The sequence below is a fragment of the Rhinichthys klamathensis genome, unplaced genomic scaffold, assembly GCF_029890125.1.
Source record: "Rhinichthys klamathensis goyatoka isolate OS25496 unplaced genomic scaffold, OSU_Roscu_1.1 h1tg000022l_1, whole genome shotgun sequence".
In the NCBI taxonomy this organism is placed as follows: Eukaryota; Metazoa; Chordata; class Actinopteri; order Cypriniformes; family Leuciscidae; genus Rhinichthys; species Rhinichthys klamathensis.
The window spans coordinates 164,566-182,949 of record NW_026606573.1 but is presented as its reverse complement, the minus strand read 5'-3'; the positions used below and the strand labels follow the sequence as shown (position 1 = coordinate 182,949).

The 18,384-nt window shown below is 46.8% G+C and overlaps 1 protein-coding gene across 1 annotated transcript; it reads left to right on the top strand.

Annotated features, from left to right (window-relative positions):
• The first annotated feature begins 16,660 nt into the window (after window positions 1-16,660).
• On the top strand, window positions 16,661-17,996 carry LOC130077397 (uncharacterized). The gene is made up of 2 exons (XM_056242639.1): window positions 16,661-17,648; window positions 17,749-17,996. The coding sequence occupies exons 1-2, from the start codon at window positions 16,724-16,726 to the stop codon at window positions 17,994-17,996; spliced, it is 1,173 nt and encodes a 390-aa protein (XP_056098614.1). The 5' UTR covers window positions 16,661-16,723.
• Window positions 17,997-18,384: the final 388 nt, after the last annotated feature.

Below are 18,384 nucleotides of genomic sequence, written 5' to 3'. Positions count from 1 at the left end.
ATTTCTCCAAACCGGTGGCCCAGATGGATTCGACGATTTGAATGATTTCGTCAAGCAAGTAACCTGCAATCGTCCACGGAGGGAAACCAAGTAAACACTCCAGTTTATTGCATGGGTGACGAGGTGGATGATATTTTGCAAGGTTTAAAGCTTACGGACGAGCAGAAGAATGTGTTCCTAACAGTAAGAGACGCATTTGACTCACATTTTGATGTAAAAAAAAAAAAGTGATTTACGAGAGGGCTAGATTTAATTTGCGTAAGCAAGGGTTACAATGAAACAGTGGAATCGTTTGTGACGGCGCTGTATACTCTAGCTGAACACTGCAATTATGCATCGCTACATGACGAGCTCATAAGAGACAGATTGGTAGTGGGACTGGCCTATCTCGGACTGTCTGAACGCTAGCAGCTTGATAAAGATTTGACTTTAGAGAAAGCTATTAGCATGGCCAGACAGTCAGAAGAAGTGAAAAAACAGCAATGTGCACTAAGAGATAATGCAAAAGGAGCTTGTTCAGTTGACAGAGTATATCAAAGTAATACTTCACAGAGAAAATGGAAATTTTCTGATCAAAAACTAAACAAAATAAAGGCTGGAAGTAGTTCATGTCCAAAATGTGGAAAATCTCCTTTCCATGCAAAACACCAATGTCCTGCAAAGGATGTAAATTGTCGACGGTCTGGAAAAAAAGGACATTTTCAGCGCGTGTGTACATCAGTTAACCCTCTGGGGACCAAGAACGCACCCGTGCGTTTTGGCAGATTTTTTTCATATAGCAGAAAAATAGACTTAAACTACTCCATCATTTCTGGTCATACAGAGTTATGAAACATATATAAAAAAACTGTTAAATGTCTACTTTTTTATGTGCCCACCTACAATCGAATTAAAATATTGTGCTTTTGTAAAATAAAGAAAACAAACAGGGTGTGCGTTCTGCCTCTCCGTGAACTTTTTTTCTGGAGCATGTCTCTAAACTTAAAAAAAACTCAGCTAATACTATTCACCCAGACATGAACAATATATGTTTATGATCATTTAAGTTTGTACTTTTAAATTATATAATTTAAAACTAAAATAAATATTCCCTGTTTATGTAATCTATCTCTTCTCAGTATCGTTCTCGCATCTCATTATTCCGCTAATGTGGCACGCCCACGGAGAGCGCGCGCTATTCAAATGCTAATGATCTGAACCAACACATTGAGACGTGTAAACGCCCATATAAACTCTGTAAACACAATATATTTAGTCAGATTAATGTACTGTCGTCTTGCGCGGCTGTGAGGAATAATCCTGGGCCATTTACCTACCTCAGAACAAGTGCTGGTTTATTTTCACTTCAAGGAGCGAGCTGAACTGTAATTGTTTTATTCTTGTGCTTTGTTCTAATCGCAATGAATAACGTTAGTGTCTGTAAACTCAAAAATAGCCTACTGTTTAAATTTGAATCATGTTTCTGTGTTTGTGTGTGTGTGTGTGTGTGTGTGTGTGTGTGTGTGTGTGTGTGTGACTAGTTTAGGATAGATTATAAAGTTTTAACTCTAAAATAGACATCAAATAAGCTTTTGTTAGCAGTTTCTGCTCATATGTTAAATATATAGTATGTTTTGTCAAAAATAAACTTATCAACTGTTATAGTGTTTGTTCCTAGGCTATATCAAAATAATGAATCCTTAACTTTGAAATATGTATAATAAAATGTATTTGCATACTTTAAAAAATAATACTTTATAAGAGATTGATGGAAAAAGACAATTTTCGTTTCAAGATGTTTCCAACTCTAACTTTGAACCAATTCTATTGAATGGCCCATATAACCTATTTGCACAGGATTTGTTTCCAGGTATGACTAAAAATGTGCTTTTGACTTTCATTTATATTTAGATTATTTTATATATATATATATATGTCTGTGTGTGTGTATATATGTAAATATATTTTCCTTGCATTCTTTCTTGTGACACACCTTAATGAAATGAATGCATCTTTGTCTTCTCAGGTGAGAATCACCTAATTATACATGAGGGGGTTGGGCCGTTCACGCCCATTCGCATATTGCCTTTCAAAAAAAAAAAAATGTTTTTCACAATTTAAAGCAATCTATGGTTTTATGTGAATGATTAGAAAGGATGATTTTCAGATCATTTTGAAGCAAATAGTCTAGGCCACAACATCCATTAGACAAAAGTCTTGTGGACACATATTTAGTATGTGTTTTGTGGCCTTATTTCAGAAACTTTAATTTTTAGTTTTATCAATAAACATGCATAAACAATATTCTCTCAAAAATACAAACATGTACATTCATGTTGCTCACATATTATGGTAGCCCTGTTTGTGCTAAATAGAGTGTAATTTCACCTGTGCCAGTAATATGTTTATAAGCAACTGAAAAAAGCACAAATGTCAGGGCATGTCAAAACATCTCAAGAACCCCAAAAACACCTTCGTCCCCAGAGGGTTAAAATAAAATTGACTTTAATCAAACCACGGACCCGTGATAAGTTTTGTGATCCGTCTCCCCACTAGTGTAGTAGCACTGATCACTTTGAGGGGGGGATGAATTTATTCCCACCGGGGATAAAAATAATTAAGCAGAGGCAGGGATACTTTGACCAGAAAGGGGGAAATCCCACGCATCCCCCCCCGGCAAATCGCACCCTGACGGGCTACTGATATTATTATTTATAAATGTATAATTAAACTTTTTTAAATGTTCAGTCTGGTGTTGTTTTGTTTTTAAAAGATATCATAATACAAAAAATGCATTAATCTCTCAATTGGGTATTTATCATTAAAGATATAGAGATTGCAATCTAACGGTCAAAATGACCGCATGTGGCAGTTCTAGTAGTTATGGAATTCTGGGACTTCTAGTTTTAAAAGGTCAAGGGGTGACTAACATTACTTCTGTTTAGTACAGCAAAATGAAAAGATCATTAACTGGGAAGATTACTAGAAACATCAGAAAGGAAATCTCTTGCTAGTTGCTCTTGGACTCATTTAGGACAGTCAGGCACTATTGCACTGTCAGGCACTATGTAGAAAAACATCTTTAATCATGTTATTTTTAGTGTGAAGACAGCAGTTGGTAAGAGTAATGTGCTCATTCGCAGTGGAGGATTTAGCAAATTGGGGGCCTAAAGCGAAGGTACGTATGGGGGCCCCCCCATCCCATCTTTATGAGAACGGAATTTTTTTTTTACCGTCTGAATGGTAGGAAAAGCTAATCTACAGGGAAGTAAAGGTTGGAGAGGAGAAAAAAAAACCCTTCCCCAACAGAGAATAAGGTTTCAGATAACACCTGTCTTTGCCAAAATGCCAGGAAACCCAGCACTGTTTATTCTTTTTTTAAGATCAAATCAATATCAATATAACCAGCAAGACAAGTAGTTAGGGTAAACCCCCACAAACAGCCATATACTTAGCAAATATTGCCTAGATGAATAATTGACTTTGTATTGAGTGAGGTTGCAATTGGCATTGCAAATGAGATTGGCATTTCAAACATTCTACAAACAAACATTTTTATAGGTTTGTATTAGTTTATATATTTTATAATGTAATAATTTCACAGTTAATCTACAAATGAATGTAGAGACAACATAAAGACAGTATATTTTAAATACTTGTTTAAAATGCGCTCCTTCGGCTGGCTCTGACTTGCTCAATGTCCCGCCCACGGCGCTATCTGATTGGTTACTCCTCACGAGTAATACCCAACACTTGCGAGGTCAGTGGAGCTGTGTCTCGGAGGCGTTTAGCGCGGCGCGGTAGACGTGAATTGACACAGATAATGCATCTGTCTTTTCTATCATTTCACTGTAGCTCAACATCGCGATGTAACGTTAACGTTGTTACTTTAACAGCAGTACAACTGTTTCTACTGTGATGGTTTAACTTTGCAATCCCATGGTTCAGCAGACTGATAGAAGTAGCCTAGCCCAAACTAAGTAGCGCTGTAATGTGAACTGTCAGTGCGATCTACAATAAATCCGAAATGGACCACCCACTGGAAAGCTGCGGATTTTCCCACAGGAAAGCAGAAAAAGACTGTTTCCCTAGTATGATGCAAAGGCCTACACTATAGCCTATTTATGTTTAAGTTGAAACTAGGCTACATTGTGCCATTTAATTTTGCCATTCATAAATAAGTCTTTTGACATGTCAAGCCTAGTGGCACTATCCATGGTACTGGGATGGGGATTTAATTCTTGCGTGTTTTTTCGTTGTGCGTGATCACAGTTCATATGTCACCGGGTGACTAAGCCGGAACTAAAATTCGGTGCATGGTCCCCCGGGGGGAGCACTTCCGGTGTAACATCAGGCCGGTTCCGGTTTGCCGTCATGGCCGATCTAACGGGAAAACGCGGAGGAATTGTTTACAGCTGAATGAAATGAGAGTTGATTACGGTGGCGAGCGAGAGTGTATGTTTGCAGAGGATATAAATGGAGCAGTTGAAGGAAGGAGAGTAAGACAGAAAGAAAAAGGGCGAGGTACGGGGAGCGAAGGACTGGCCAAAAGTGAGCAGACGGGCGAGGGAGAAGATTGTCCCCGTGAGTGTGAAGACCAACATTTATGAAGAGTTAAGTACCCAATTTCAGCTTGCTGTACAAACATTGTGATTGAGTTGATGAAGGCATTGTGAAGATCGTCTTTTATGAAGAGTTGAGTGCCCAAATCCAGCTTGTTGTATAAACCTCGTAGTCGAGTTTGATGAATGCATTATGAAGATCGCCCTTTACGAAGAGTTAAGTACCCAATTCCAGCTTTCTGTACTAACATTGTGATTGAGTTTATGGAGGCCTTGTGACCTATTAGAAGATCTGTCCATGTTCGCTGTTCTATTTTCATGAGGTTGAAGCTGGTGATGGGAACGCACGTTTGTGTTCCCGAATAACCCCCCTGTGCAGCCGCCTCATCATTGCACTTTCTCCCCCCCCTTCGGTTGGAACCCGAGCAGCAGTTTGGATGATCCAGGTTGAGTGGAGTGAAGGCTTAAACCCACTGTGAGGTATTTGTGGAATTGCAGTGCTTACAAGTTGAAGTGTGCACGTGTGAATTGTGGAGGGATTGCTGTATACACAAGTGTGAAGAAGATTTAACCATTCCGTTCGCTCCAATTTTTCCTGGGATCGTCCAGCCCGTGTGGGGTGGGGAAGTTTATAGTCCAGCTGTATAGATGTGTGCAGGTGCCGATTGACTCTCATCTTCAGGAACCGAGAAAGCCAGTCACTCACGCTGCCCAGGACTCACCGACCTCGAAGACCGCCACTTCCTGAGTTCCTTACGAGTTCCAAAGCTACTCTACTGCAGGTACTTCAGATCTATTGCTGCGTTACAGGAACCGAGAAAGCCAGTCACTCACGCTGTCCAGGACTCACCGACCTCGAAGACCGCCACTTCCTGAGTTCCTCACGAGTCCAAAGCTCCTCTACTGGAGGTACTTCAGCTCTATTGCTGTGTTACAGGAACCGAGAAAGCCAGTCACTCACGTCGCCCAGAACTCACCGATCTCGAAGACCGCCACTTCCTGAGTTCCTCACGAGTCCAAAGCTCCTCTACTGCAGGTACTTCAGCTCTATTGCTGTGTTACAGGAACCGAGAAAGTCAGTCACTCACGTCGCCCAGAACTCACCGATCTCGAAGACCGCCACTTCCTGAGTTCCTCACGAGTCCAAAGCTCCTCTACTGCAGGTACTTCAGCTCTATTGCTGCGTTACAGGAACCGAGAAAGCCAGTCACTCACGCTGCCCAGGACTTACCGACCTCGAAGACAGCCACTTCCTGAGTTCCTCACGAGTCCAAAGCTCCCCTACTGCAGGTACTTCAGCTCTATTGCTGCGTTACAGGAACCGACAAAGCCAGTCACTCACCTGAAGGTCCCCTTGCCTGAGCTCCCGAGATCCACTGCCGTCTGGAAGGAGTAGGAAACGCCAGTCCTCACGTTGTATGGATTTGCTCTTCTGGAGACACTTGTAGCCCGTCTTGAGCTCCACCGTGATCCTATGGAAACAAGAGAGGTCTGTTACTTATCCACTTTGAGTCACTCACCTGAAGGTCCCCTTGCCTGAGCTCCTGAGATCCACTGCCGTCTGGAAGGAGTAGGAAACGCCAGCCCTCACGTTGTATGGAGTTGCTCTTCTGGAGACACTTGTAGCCCGTCTTGAGCTCCACCGTGATCCTATGGAAACAAAAGAAGTCTGTTACTTATCCACTTTGAGTCACTCACCTGAAGGTCCCCTTGCCTGAGCTCCTGAGATCCACTGCCGTCTGGAAGGAGTAGGAAACGCCAGCCCTCACGTTGTATGGAGTTGCTCTTCTGGAGACACTTGTAGCCCGTCTTGAGCTCCACCGTGATCCTATGGAAACAAAAGAGATCTGTTACTTATCCACTTTGAGTCACTCACCTGAAGGTCCCCTTGCCTGAGCTCCTGAGATCCACTGCCGTCTGGAAGGAGTAGGAAACGCCAGTCCTCACGTTGTATGGAGTTGCTCTTCTGGAGACACTTGTAGCTCGTCTTGAGCTCCACCGTGATCCTATGGAAACAAGAGAGGTCTGTTACTTATTCACTTTGAGTCACTCACCTGAAGGTCCCCTTGCCTGAGCTCCTGAGATCCACTGCCGTCTGGAAGGAGTAGGAAACGCCAGCCCTCACGTTGTATGGAGTTGCTCTTCTGGAGACACTTGTAGCCCGTCTTGAGCTCCACCGTGATCCTAAGGAAACAAGAAAAGTCTGTTACTTATCCACTTTGAGTCTCTCACCTGAAGGTCCCCTTGCCTGAGCTCCTGAGATCCACTGCCGTCTGGAAGAGTGGAACGAGTTTAGCCGTCCAGGCGGACGTCCTTTTAACCCTGTTTTAATATTTAATAAAGTCAAATTACTTACTGTACCTTGTGTCCAGCCTCGTGGTGTTCTTGGTGTAGCTCCTCAGAGTGGTAGTTGGTACGGGTCGTGGTTTCTCCCCACCCCCGGCCTGTGACATAAATTGGCGCAGTCGGCAGGATTCCACTCTGAGTTGAGCAGCCAGGGGCATGCGATGGCGGATGAAGAACCGCCGGTAGGCCGGCCTCCGGTCACCCCTGTGTTTATGGGAGCCCCGTGGGCCCAGAAGTATGGTGGACCCGGATCGGAATTGAATCTGACTGAATGGAGAGCCCAAGTGGAGTATCTGGCGGGATTGCAAGGGTTGAGCGATTCCCAGAAGGTTCAGTTCGTCTTGAACTCCCTGGAAGGGGAAGCGAAGCGAGAGGTCCAAGCCGCATCTGCGGCCACTCGAGCCAGTGCACAAGCCATCTTCGAGTTCCTGGCAGGACAGTACGGCGATACCACCCCTGTGGCTGTGCTTCGAGCTCAATTCTTTAATTATAAACAAGGGCCTAGACAAACTCTGCGGGCCTTCGCCCTCCGCTTACGGGAGCAGCATGCCCGGCTGAAGGGGCGCAGAGAGCGAAGAGGGCGAAGAGACGCTATTGCGAGACCAGTTCCTCCTGGGCCTACGAGAAGGGCCTTTGCGGCAGAGCCTGCGCTTACAGCTTCGCAGGGATGCGACCTTAACCTTCGAAGACCTCCGCCGAGACGGTGGATTCGCCCGTGTATATGGCTGCCAGGGAGGTTGGTGCTCCGGTGCCCCCGGGGCCGTCTGACTGGAAACAAGATCTACGGGCAGAGCTCAAGAAGGATGTCCGTGAACAAATGGCTGAACTGTCTAAGACTCTCCTGGAGGAACTCCGTCATGGGCGGCCTGACTCCTCAACTCTGGCTCGAGAACGTTCATGGTCAGATGGAGGACGAGACCCAGGCAGGCGCCCAGGTCGGACCAGCGGCCCTAAGTACCAGTGGGATGAACAGGATGAACACCCGGTCTGCAATGGGTGTGGAGAGCCTGGTCATTACATCCGTCAGTGCAGTGCACGGCGAAATTCGCAAGTGGGTTTTTAGAACGACCGGCCACTGTGGGTCAAGTGGTCGGGACCCCCTTTATTGACCCTCCCCCAGCCCCAAGAGACAGCTTGATCGGGCAGTGTCCGCTGGTCGAGATCCGAGTGAACGACACCGTGGTGCGGTGCCTAGTGGACACGGAGTCCCAGGTGACTTTGTTCTCGGAGAGTTTGGCCAAGGAACTGTTTGGGGTTCGGTGCTTACCTGAGGCAGAAGCCCCGTGGCTCGTTCTGCGAGGGGCGAATGGATTAGAGATCCCATACATCGGATACCGAGTTACAGACTTCGAGATCCACGGGACAACCATTTTGCAGAAGGGAGTCGTTATCGTTCGGGACTCTTGTTTAGGGGCACACCGGGCCTTGCTAGGAATGAACGTGATTACGGATTGTTGGGAAGAATTGTTTCGGATGGGGCCTGTTCGAACTGCCCCGATTGCCGAGAGGAGGGAGTGGAGACGCATTGTGGCTGATTGTCGACGAATACAGATAGCCAGTTCCCAACAAGATCGGGAAGATACCGGCCGGGTGGCCTGTCGCTATGCCCTTTCTGTCCCGGCCCAGAGTGAGGCCGTTCTCTGGGCTCGGTTGCCTGCTCGGGCTTATGGTCCAGACGATTGGGTCCTTGTTGAGCCCCATTGGGATTGTCAGCAAGTGGAAGTGGCACGAGGATTGGCTGTGGCCCGTCGTGGACGAGTGGCGGTGCGAGTGCGGAACAGGAACCCCTACCCCGTCCATCTCTACTGGCATCAACGTCTAGCCCGGGTGACCCCGGTGGGACCCCAGCAAGTGAGAGAGGGCCGAGAGGTCAGCTTCTGCCAGGTGAGCTCGACAGTGGTGGAGGTGGCTCTGACGCACGAACCATCCCGGGCCAACGGCTCCAGTGGAGACCTGCCGGTCCATCTACAGGAAGAGTCTTTGCAAGGAGAAGGCCTGGAGGAGAGTCAAGTCTGTCAGCTTCAGAGTATGTTGGCCAAATGGCAACACGTATTCTCCTCTCATGAGGAGGACCATGGCTGTACAAATGTGGTGAAACATTCCATCCCCACGGGAGATGCAGCACCCAGTCGGGAGCGGTACCGGCCGGTCCCTCCGACCCTGTATTCCGAAATACGCACCCTGCTGAGAGGAATGCTAGAGCAAGGGATCATTCGGGAGAGCAGTAGCCCGTGGGCGGCCCCGATCGTCCTGGTGCGCAAAAAGACCGGCGCTTGGAGGTTTTGCGTGGACTATCGGAGGTTGAATCAGGTCACCAAGAAAGACGCGTTTCCCTTGCCTAGGATCGAGGACTCCCTCACCAGCCTGACACATGCCGCTTGGTACTCTACCCTCGATCTCGCTAGCGGATACTGGCAGGTACAGGTGGAGGAGAGGGACCGGGAGAAGACCGCCTTTACTACGCCTTTTGGCCTATTTGAATGGGACCGGATGCCCTTCGGCCTTTGCAATGCCCCCGCCACCTTCCAACGGCTCATGCAGCGGTGTCTGGGTGGGCAGCTGGTGGACACCACCTTGGTATACTTGGACGATGTAATAGTCTACTCGCCGGACTTTGCGTCCCATTTATTACATCTCGAGCAAGTGTTTCAGGCCATGGAGCGATATGGGCTGAAGCTCCAGCCCGGTAAATGCCAACTCCTCCGGAAAGAGGTTAAATTTCTGGGCCATTGTGTTGGGGCGGCAGTAGTCGCGGTAGACCCAGACAAGGTGTCGGCTGTCCAAGACTGGGCTCCTCCGAGGACTGTACGGCAAGTGAGGTCGTTTCTGGGTTTTGTGGGGTACTATAGGCGGTTCATTAAGGACTTCTCCAGGATTGCTAAGCCGCTAAACCAACTTCTGGCTGGCTCGGATCGCTCGCGGGGCCGTGGATCCCCCTCGGTCGCCTGGGACCAGGCGTGCGAGGAGGCCTTTCAGAAACTGAAGCGGGAGTTGCTACAGGCTCCAATTCTGGCATATGCAGACTTTGCACAACCCTTCATCCTGTACACCGACGCCAGTAACATCGGGCTGGGAGCAGTGTTGGCTCAGAAACAGCAAGGAGTGGAGCGAGTCATCGCTTATGCGAGCCGAAGCCTTCACCCTGCAGAGCGAAATGATGCCAACTATAGCTCCTTCAAGATCGAGCTGTTGGCTATGAAGTGGGCTCTGTGTGAAAAATTTAAGGATTATCTATGGGGAGCCAAAGTACTGGTGGTTACCGATAATAGCCCGTTGGTTCACTTGCAAACGGCTAAGCTGGGGGCGGTCGAACAACGGCGGGTGGCACAACTCGCTAATTTCGACTACCAGCTCCAGTATCGGCCAGGGCGGGAACACACCAATGCAGATGCCTTGTCTCGACTACCTGTGGGCAGCAGCAATGGTCGTCCACCCGTACCACCTGTAGATGAGGAGCTAATGGTTGGAATAGTTGAGGCGCCTGGGGTGCAACAGGAAGAAGTCCCGGCAAGCTGGGGATGGGATCCGCAGCGTTGGAGGAGACTACAGGGAGAAGACGAGGGGCTGGTGGCCATACGAACTTACTTGGAACAGGGAGAACCCCCGGGAGCGGCAGAACGGAAAGGCCAGACACGGACTGTGGGCAAGCTCTTGGGACAATGGGACCGGCTTTGTTTGAGAGACGGAGTAGTCTGCGGTAACATCCAGGATTCTAAAACTAATGAGATCATGTGCCAGGTGGTGGTGCCAGAAAGTCAAGTGCAGCACTTGCTACGGGCGTATCACGCTCAGTTAGGACATCAAGGGAAGGAGAGGACTGTGGCCTTGGTGCGGAGGCATTTCTATTGGTTGGGGATGGAGGCAGCTGTGGGCCTGTACGTCCAGGGATGTGCCCGGTGTATGTTGTTCAAAGCTAGAAGAGAAGCTAAAGCCCCGTTGGTCCCAGTACAGCCTAGGGCCCCCTTACATATGATTGCCATGGACTTCCTGACGTTGATTCGACCCGCTGACCTCTGCCAGAACATTTTAGTGGTGACTGATCTATTTACCAAATATGCGTGGGCAATTCCGACTCCGGATCAGACAGCAGCCACCACGGCGAATGCCCTGTGGACGGCAGTGTTCCAGCCATTCGGGTGCCCCGAGACCCTGCATTCCGATCAAGGACCCAACTTTGAGTCTTGAGTGATTCAGGAGCTGTGCCGAATCTATGGGTGCAAGAAGACTCGCACCACTCCATACCACCCACAAGGGAATGGGGGATGTGAACGGTTCAATCAGACCTTGTTGGGACTTCTGGGGACGTTAGAGGTGGACCAACAAAGCCGGTGGACAGATAGCCTTCCGGCTTTGGTGCAGGCCTATAACAACAGCGTCCACAGCACCACGGGGTATGCCCCAGCTTATTTGATGTTTGGGAGGCATATACGTTTGCCCACCGATCTACTCCTGGGGACGATGGCAGCTGGAGAACCTTCAACCCGTACCGAATGGGCACATCGACATCATCGGCAACTCCATGCGGCCTACGAACGGGTCGCTGATCACATTGGTAGGGCGGCTACCAAGAACAAACGGATATACGATCGAACCACACGAGAGGCCCCTTTGCTATCGGGAGAACGGGTGTTGGTGCGGGGTAATCGGCGGCAGGGCAAGGGTAAGCTCAGCGATAGGTGGGAAGCTACGCCCTATGTGGTGGAGAGACAACAGGGTCCGAACCAGCCAGTTTATATCATTCGGCCCGAAGGAAGATCGGGGCCGGAAAGGGTACTGCACCGGAACTTGCTTCGCCCGTGTCCAAATTACCCGAGGCTTTTGGCCGCAGCCCCCGCAATACCGATGGCGCAGGAAGCGCCCCTGGTAGGCTGGGCGGTGTTACCAAGGGGCCCAGACATCAAGGCCAGGGGAGCGGAGCCGGTCTCCCCGCCTAGGCGGTCACAAAGAGAAACCCGAGGAGTGCCCCCAGAGAGGTATGGGGAGTGGGTAGCAGAGTCCGGTTCTAGGGACTAGAACGGAATGGTGGGGGAGGATGTCACCGGGTGTCTAAGCCGGAACTAAAATTCGGTGCATGGTCCCCCGGGGGGAGCACTTCCGGTGTAACATCAGGCCGGTTCCGGTTTGCCGTCATGGCCGATCTAACGGGAAAACGTGGAGGAATTGTTTACAGCTGAATGAAATGAGAGTTGATTACGGTGGCGAGCGAGAGTGTGTGTTTGCAGAGGATATAAATGGAGCAGTTGAAGGAAGGAGAGTAAGACAGAAAGAAAAAGGGCGAGGTACGGGGAGTGAAGGACTGGCCAAAAGTGAGCAGACGGGCGAGGGAGAAGATTGTCCCCGTGAGTGTGAAGACCAACATTTATGAAGAGTTAAGTACCCAATTTCAGCTTGCTGTACAAACATTGTGATTGAGTTGATGAAGGCATTGTGAAGATCGTCTTTTATGAAGAGTTGAGTGCCCAAATCCAGCTTGTATAAACCTCGTAGTCGAGTTTGATGAATGCATTATGAAGATCGCCCTTTACGAAGAGTTAAGTACCCAATTCCAGCTTTCTGTACTAACATTGTGATTGAGTTTATGGAGGCCTTGTGACCTATTAGAAGATCTGTCCATGTTCGCTGTTCTATTTTCATGAGGTTGAAGCTGGTGATGGGAACGCACGTTTGTGTTCCCGAATAACCCCCCTGTGCAGCCGCCTCATCATTGCACTTTCTCCCCCCCCCCTTCGGTTGGAACCCGAGCAGCAGTTTGGATGATCCAGGTTGAGTGGAGTGAAGGCTTAAACCCACTGTGAGGTATTTGTGGAATTGCAGTGCTTACAAGTTGAAGTGTGCACGTGTGAATTGTGGAGGGATTGCTGTATACACAAGTGTGAAGAAGATTTAACCATTCCGTTCGCTCCAATTTTTCCTGGGATCGTCCAGCCCGTGTGGGGTGGGGAAGTTTATAGTCCAGCTGTATAGATGTGTGCAGGTGCCGATTGACTCTCATCTTCAGGAACCGAGAAAGCCAGTCACTCACGCTGCCCAGGACTCACCGACCTCGATGACCGCCACTTCCTGAGTTCCTTACGAGTTCCAAAGCTACTCTACTGCAGGTACTTCAGCTCTATTGCTGCGTTACAGGAACCGAGAAAGCGAGTCACTCACGCTGTCCAGGACTCACCGACCTCGAAGACCGCCACTTCCTGAGTTCCTCACGAGTCCAAAGCTCCTCTACTGCAGGTACTTCAGCTCTATTGCTGTGTTACAGGAACCGAGAAAGTCAGTCACTCACGTCGCCCAGAACTCACCGACCTCGAAGACCGCCACTTTCTGAGTTCCTCACGAGTCCAAAGCTCCCCTACTGCAGGTACTTCAGCTCTATTGCTGCGTTACAGGAACCGAGAAAGCCAGTCACTCACCTGAAGGTCCCCTTGCCCTCACGTTGTATGGAGTTGCTCTTCTGGAGACACTTGTAGCCCGTCTTGAGCTCCACCGTGATCCTATGGAAACAAAAGAGGTCTGTTACTTATCCACTTTGAGTCACTCACCTGAAGGTCCCCTTGCCTGAGCTCCTGAGATCCACTGCCGTCTGGAAGGAGTAGGAAACGCCAGCCCTCACGTTGTATGGAGTTGCTCTTCTGGAGACACTTGTAGCCCGTCTTGAGCTCCACCGTGATCCTATGGAAACAAGAGAGGTCTGTTACTTATTCACTTTAAGTCACTCACCTGAAGGTCCCCTTGCCTGAGCTCCTGAGATCCACTGCCGTCTGGAAGGAGTAGGAAACGCCAGCCCTCACGTTGTATGGAGTTGCTCTTCTGGAGACACTTGTAGCCCGTCTTGAGCTCCACCGTGATCCTAAGGAAACAAGAGAAGTCTGTTACTTATCCACTTTGAGTCTCTCACCTGAAGGTCCCCTTGCCTGAGCTCCTGAGATCCACTGCCGTCTGGAAGAGTGGAACGAGTTTAGCCGTCCAGGCGGACGCCCTTTTAACCCTGTTTTAATATTTAATAAAGACAAATTACTTACTGTACCTTGTGTCCAGCCTCGTGGTGTTCTTGGTGTAGCTCCTCAGAGTGGTAGTTGGTACGGGTCGTGGTTTCTCCCCACCCCCGGCCTGTGACACATATAAGCTATTAGAGTAAAAATATTGCGTTAGGCTACTTCATGAGTTAATAAGAAAAAAGATTTTACAATTGTGTTCATGCGACGAACAACCGTATAAGTCCAAAAAAACAAAAATTGAGATAACCATGTGACTTGAATGTATGTGTGCCACTTTGTATACAGAATCACTTTGGGGGTGTGTTCGCGCGACCAAAACTCTGTATTTTAAATTTTAAAATAGTCTCACGCGGAAAAACCGTTTATGTCCACTAACGAAAAATGGAGACGCCGGTTGCTTTCATGTCCGCTGCGGACATTAAACGGCAAAACCTCGGCAAAAAAAGGAGAGCGAACATGAATGAATGGAAGGACAGAGCAAGGAAGTCTTTGAGGGATGCTGGGAAACCATATGTGAGAGGAGAGCAAAAACGAGGAAAAAGTCCACCGAAAGAGGTGAGTGAAAGAACCGTATACAAAGTATCTAACTTAGCAGCTACTGTTACAGTCAGAGGGGCGTGTAGGCTCCTGCGCGTCGTCTAACGTTACTACAGTTCATTCATATAGCTCACTCTGTTTAACGGATCAATTCATGAATGGGTCGAAATTAATGCTGTAGGCTACTACTCCTTATAACCGAGGATAAATGAATCGAAACATTATAGCTGCGTTTGATGTCTGGCTAGCCAGTTACTTTGTAACGTAGCTGGTTACAGTCAGGGGGCATATTACTGGGCGTCTAACGTTACTAATGTTCATACAGCTCTGACTGTTTAGCGAATCAAGTCATGAATGGGTCGAAATGAAAGCTGAGAAAATTAGACTTTGATTGCTTTATGTCTTCACTGAAATTGGTAAAAAAAAAAATAAAAATAAAAAGTCATTGAGGTGTTTAAAATATTTTGATATACTTTTTGGATCCCATGTTACCATTTATGCAACACTTTGTTTTGTAATATTGTATGCTATATTTGTTTGTTACTCATTTTTTAATAAATAAAATAAATAAAAGGTAATAATAAAAAAATGCATTGATTGTGTAAGCTGTTACGTTATATATTATAGGTAGTAACCTTAATAGCTGCTAATAGCTCTAGTGTTCTATAGCTATATATAACAAAAAAAAAAACTCTAATGTGACTTTGTTTTTGTTAAGGGCAAGGTGTGCAAGGAGACGTGTCCCAGGCAGTGTTCAAGCCTAACAGAACAAAGAAAACTCCAGCTCTTCACAGAGTTTTATGCTGTCTCTTATGAGAGGCAGCAGGCTATCATTCTCTCTGGTTTGGAGCAGGTAGGCTAACTTAAGCAATTCATGACCATATCATGTCAACAGTATGCAATGCATCACAATGTAGACCCATGAAATAACCAGTGAATTGAATACTACTGTATGCCTTCAATTCACTAAGACTGCACATGTGCCTGATCACTGTAAATGTTAAATTTTGTGAGGATGGATGAAGGATGATCAGCATCAAGTAGGCCACCAAGTGCATTACAGTCAGACCACAGCGCTTTGGTGCCCTAAAATGCTTATTCATTCTCCTAACCAAAGCCTACTCACGTACTTAATGACCTTAACCTGACAGCTCTACAATACGGCTAGCCTGCTACGCTATGGTAAATGTCTTTTTACTTCATGTCTTTTTACTTCTAGCACAAGGTGAGTCGCAGACGACCACGTGGGCCTTACACTGAGATTACTAAGAGGAAGTACACCTTCAAGTACCATGTGCAACAAGGAGGCCATAAACTCACATTTATGTCAGTCTTTCAACTGACCAACAGTCGCCTACAGGCAAGTTTTATATAGCCTAGCCTTTTCCGTTTGTTAACTTTTTATTACATGCATGATTTTAATTAGATACATTGTCCATAACATAAATATGTTATGGACAATGTATCTAATTAAAATCATGCATGTTGCACCTTGTTGCACATGGTACTTGAAGGTGTACTTCCTCTTAGTAATCTCAGTGTAAGGCCCACGTGGTCGTCTGCGACTCACCTTGTGCTAGAAGTAAAAAGACATGAAGTAAAAAGACATTTACCATAGCGTAGCAGGCTAGCCGTATTGTAGAGCTGTCAGGCTCTGGAAAGATTAATGTGTATTTAAAATGGATCATTTATGTAGTAGAAATGTGAAATTATTTTTGAATGGAGCCTTCTAAAAGCCAGAAAATGTATTTTTGATTTATGGGGATGAAAGACAACAACTCCCAGATTGCAATGCTAAAATGCACACATCAATCAATCACATGTTTAGCATCCATGTAAACACTACATTCAGATTCACAAATCGGAATAAATTCAGTTAGATTGAAACAAAAGATGTGCATGTAAACAATGACAATTTTTGCGTCATCGGAGGATTTTTTCCAGACAAAAAATACATAAATCTCTCATCTCAGGGGGATATGAGGGAGAAAAGCAATTGTAATTCGAAAATACTAAAAAGAATTCGGTTTTCTAATGATACAAAGCTTAATGCTAAATCCTGAAGTATCCCTTTAATGACTGTATGTGAAAAACAAAATCCTATAGTTTAGAGGAATGTTTATAATTATACATTTATGGTCACAGAAACAATGCAATTGTGCAAAACAGACCAGCATAGTTTATTATATTTCCCTTGTTCATGAGTTGTGGTGTTTATTTTTTAGGCCTCATAGCATTCCTCCTGCAGTGAGAGAGGGGATAAGAGAGCATATCTTGAGCTTCCCACGCCAACCGAACCACTACTCACGGATGAAGGGAGATGTGGAGAGGGAGTACCTGAGCCCTGATTTAAACCTGCTCCGCATGTTCCGCCTGTACAAGGAACACAATCCAACATCCACTGCAAAGTTCTGGCTCTATAGGGACATCTTCAAGCAGCAGAACCTCAGTTTTGGGCAGCCAAGAAGTGACACTTGTGCGAAATGTGACGCCCTGTTTTTAAAATTAACAGCTGCTACAACAGAAGGAGAAAGGTTGAAGATCGCAGCCGAGAGTGAGCTTCACCACCGGAAAGCTGAAAAAGCGTACACCCAGTTGCAGGCTGACACAGAGTGGGCCAAAGCCAATGATGACTGCCATGTCATTTGTATCGACATGCAGGGGGTAGTGTTCACGCCAAACCTGACACACTCCAACGTGTACTATCAACGGCAGCTGGCCAACTACAACCTCTGTATCCAGGAGATGGGCACTGACGATCCTCCTACAATGTGCCTCTGGCATGAGGGCATCGCTCACAGAGGTTCCATCGAGGTGGCAAGCTGTCTTTTGAAGTGGGCAGAAACATCTTTTGCTCCCCTAGTCCAGGCAAAGGAACGGAAGCTCGTCATCTATAGTGACCGATGCTGTGGGCAGAACAACAACTGGCGAGTCCTAAACCTCATGGCCCTGCTCGTATCTAGAGGGTACTTCAGTCAGATAGAGCAGAAGTTCATGGTGTCTGGTCACTCCTTCCTTCCCTGTGACCGTTCCTTTGCCACGCTGGACAAGAGGCGTAAGGTGTCCACACTCCACACCCCCAGCGATGTCGCCGAGATGATCCGTGGAGCCAGGCAGCAGCATCCATTCAAAGTCATTGAGATGAAATGTCCGGACTTCAGGCAGCTCCCTGATGCAACATTAAAGCGTCCACCTGGCTTGCTAATCACATCCATGATGTGGTTGAAAGTGACAGGTAAAAAACAAAAGAGTAGGTCTTCTGAGATTAACAGTGTTAGGGATATGTGCGTGAAAGAAGAATCTTTATTGAATTTCTTGTTGAATCATGATTTCAGCTGCTGATCCATGGTGTGTCCACACAAAAGGGAGCCACAGCCTCTACGAGGGATGGAAGACCTGGCTGATCACCAAACAGAGGAAGAATCAACCACCTCCAGCTCCCTTGTTCTCCACCACGTATGCTCGTGCTTATGAGGACCCTCTGCCCGTCAAGAAGGAGAAGCACCGGGATCTTATGAAAATGCTAGCCTACATGCCACCGGAGGCCCAAGCATTTTATGGGGCATTAGAATGCGAAGAGTAGCCTGGTATGTGTAGGTCATGTGCAGGGTAAGGTGGGGTATATTGTGTATATTGTGTAAAATTAATCATAATAGTAGTTGTAGTTTATCTTGTATGCCTTATATTATGTTGTATAATAGGAATATATAGTTATTTATTTAGTAAATGAATGAATGGGGTGATTTATGAAATGTATTATAAAATGGTAAACTAGCATATGGAACCATAGCAAGGAATGATGATGATGTATGTCTGTATTGTAAATATGTATTGTTTACAGTTATTACTGTTGTTTATTGTTTGTATGTATTGTTGATTGTATGTACGGTTTATTGTTTGTAATGACGTTTATTTTCTGTACTATAAGTAGGCCTATGTATTGTTCATTGTTCGTACTGTATTGTCTGTGT